This window comes from Borostomias antarcticus, assembly GCF_949987555.1.
Source record: "Borostomias antarcticus genome assembly, chromosome: 2".
Taxonomy (NCBI): Eukaryota; Metazoa; Chordata; class Actinopteri; order Stomiiformes; family Stomiidae; genus Borostomias; species Borostomias antarcticus.
Genome location: NC_140235.1, coordinates 2,683,384 through 2,685,883, shown reverse-complemented (window position 1 = coordinate 2,685,883; position 2,500 = coordinate 2,683,384). Strand labels below are relative to the sequence as shown.

General features: G+C 48.7%; 1 protein-coding gene across 1 annotated transcript in view; it reads right to left on the bottom strand.

Annotated features, from left to right (window-relative positions):
- ank3a (ankyrin 3a) overlaps positions 1 to 2,500 on the bottom strand; it is a gene marked incomplete at both ends in the record, with an annotated part of 100,056 nt that overhangs the window by 39,074 nt on the left and 58,482 nt on the right. Inside the window, one exon of the mRNA XM_084460299.1 lies at positions 744 to 842. Within this exon, the coding sequence (XP_084316425.1) occupies positions 744 to 842 (99 nt within the window). The remainder of the gene's footprint in view (positions 1 to 743; positions 843 to 2,500) is intronic.

Genomic DNA, 2,500 nt, shown 5'->3' with positions numbered 1-2,500 from the left:
GCCTGTATTGACTCTCAGTATTAAAGGACCTGGCTGTATAAGCAGGCCTGTATTGACGCTCAGTAATAAAGCGCTAATGGAAAGGATGAATGAACGGATGCCCTCTGACCTGGCCAGTAAACATGTAGCGTCAGCGCTAACAGACGCTGTGGAACCTGCTGCTGTTCAACCTTGAGCTGCTGCACATCTCTGTCTCTGCTTTGGGTACATGATTACTGCGGGATCTGAGTGAGTGTGTGTGTGTGTGTGTGTGTGTGTGTGTGTGTGTGTGTGTGTGTGTGTGTGTGTGACGTCCACGCAGACACTTAAACCTGCTACTCAGGTGTCTAAAAGACCATGCTTTATTCATGCCGCACCAGAGGACAGTGCTGCAGTGTGTGTGTGTGTGTGTGTTTGTGTGTGTGTGTGTGAGAGAGTGTGTGTTTATCTTTCCTCTTAAGAATATATAGCTGTGGAAAAAAACTGCACTGTAAACACTCATACTGTTATACAAACACACACAAACAAACAAACACACACACACACACAAATGCCTCACTGTGTTGTTTGTCTACGATATCAATCACACACACTTCAAAAACACACTCATCAATCAACCCTAAAAAAGGCCTTGATCTGCGGTTGAAAGAGGCGGGTTGAAATCGAGGGCGCGCTTTTGTCTCTCCGCCCCTCCGCCCGAGTGTCTGTCACCCCCCCCCTCCACCCCCCCCCCGTGGTTGCCGCAGCAACAGCGTTACCTTTACCTTAGTCTGGGGCTCGACCTCCGCCCCGTGGTTGAGCAGGACTTCCGCCACGCTGACCTTGTCCTCCTGCGCCGCCAGGTGGAGAGGGGTGAGACCGCTCTGGAACACACACATGAGCACACGGTCACACACACACGAGCACACGCTCACGCTCACGAGCACACGCTCACGCTCACAACCAGCCAGGGGAACACACACGAGCACACGGTCACGGTCACACACACACACACGAGCACACGGTCACGGTCACACACACACGAGCACACGGTCACAGTCACAACCAGCCAGGGGAACACACACGAGCACACGGTCACACACACACACACAAGCACACGGTCACGGTCACGGTCACACACACACGAGCACACGGTCACGATCACACACACGAGCACACGGTCACGGTCACGGTCACACACACACGAGCACACGGTCACGGTCACACACACGAGCACACGGTCACGATCACAACCAGCCAGGGGAACACACACGAGCACACACCACACGGTCACGCTCAGAACCAGCCAGGGGAACACACACAAGCACACGGTCACGCTCACACACACACGAGCACACGGTCACGGTCAAACACACACAAGCACACAGTCACGGTCAGAACGCATTCAGTCCCGGGGAGAGCGGTGGCGTAGCGTTCGCTGAGCGGCGGGCGTGCTGTTGGGCTACAGCCGGGCTCTTCCTTCTTTCCGAGGAACTTACTTTGTTCTTTTTTCTTTTTTTGTTTTGTGTATTTGTTTGTTTGTTTGTTTCAATTCAATGATACAGACTCAGAATGTTTTATTTTCTAGCAGGGACGAGTTTCGTTTCTTATCATTGTTAGTTTGTTTTTAGTGTTGTTTTATTGTTGGCGGTATTTGCTTCTTTTTTTTCTTTGATATATATCTTCCTTATGAAATAGTCATGTGTAGAAGGTTATTATGTGTAAGTTCTGAGAGGTACGGGGTGATTGTGGGTGTTTTTTGTTTGTTTGTTATGATTTATTTGAAAGTTAACAAACAGTAATTTCACGACCCACAAGCATGGGACAGAAATCACAACATGGCCTTCATTAACTTACGAGGATAAAAACACAGAAACACAGTGGTGGTGGTGTTAGGTTTGGTGTTGGGGGGCGATTTGGGGTTGTGTTACATCATGTGTTTACATCCAGTATGTTGCAATGTTTATGTTTTACATGTTTATGTGAGGACCTCAGGAAGGACCAAGGCAACTAATGAGTAATAAACAAATAAATAAGTCAGCTAGTTTGTTTTGAAAAGACGTGGTCCTGTAGATCGCCCTGCTGCCGTTCAACCCAGAGAGAGAGAGAGAGAGAGAGAGAGAGAGAGAGAGAGAGAGAGAGAGAGAGACAGAGAGAGAGAGAGAGAGAGACAGAGAGAGAGAGGGGCCTATCGGTGAGAAGAAGACCTGACTGGAGTCTAATCCGGCGTGCTAATGATGCTCAACAGCTAAGTGTTCATTAAGATAACACCCGCCCTCCAGGCCGATATTACTGCGCTTAACGCCGTGAAAAACCGTGTGTGTGTATGTGTGTGTGTGTGTCATCACAGACAACACAGAATACAGTATGTGTGTGTGTGTGTGTCATCACAGACAACACAGAATACAATATGTGTGTGTGTGTGTGTGTGTGTGTCATCACAGACAACACAGAATACAGTATGTGTGTGTGTGTGTGTGTGTGTCATCACAGACAACACAGAATACAGTATGTGTGTGTGTGTGTGTGTGTGTGTGTGTGT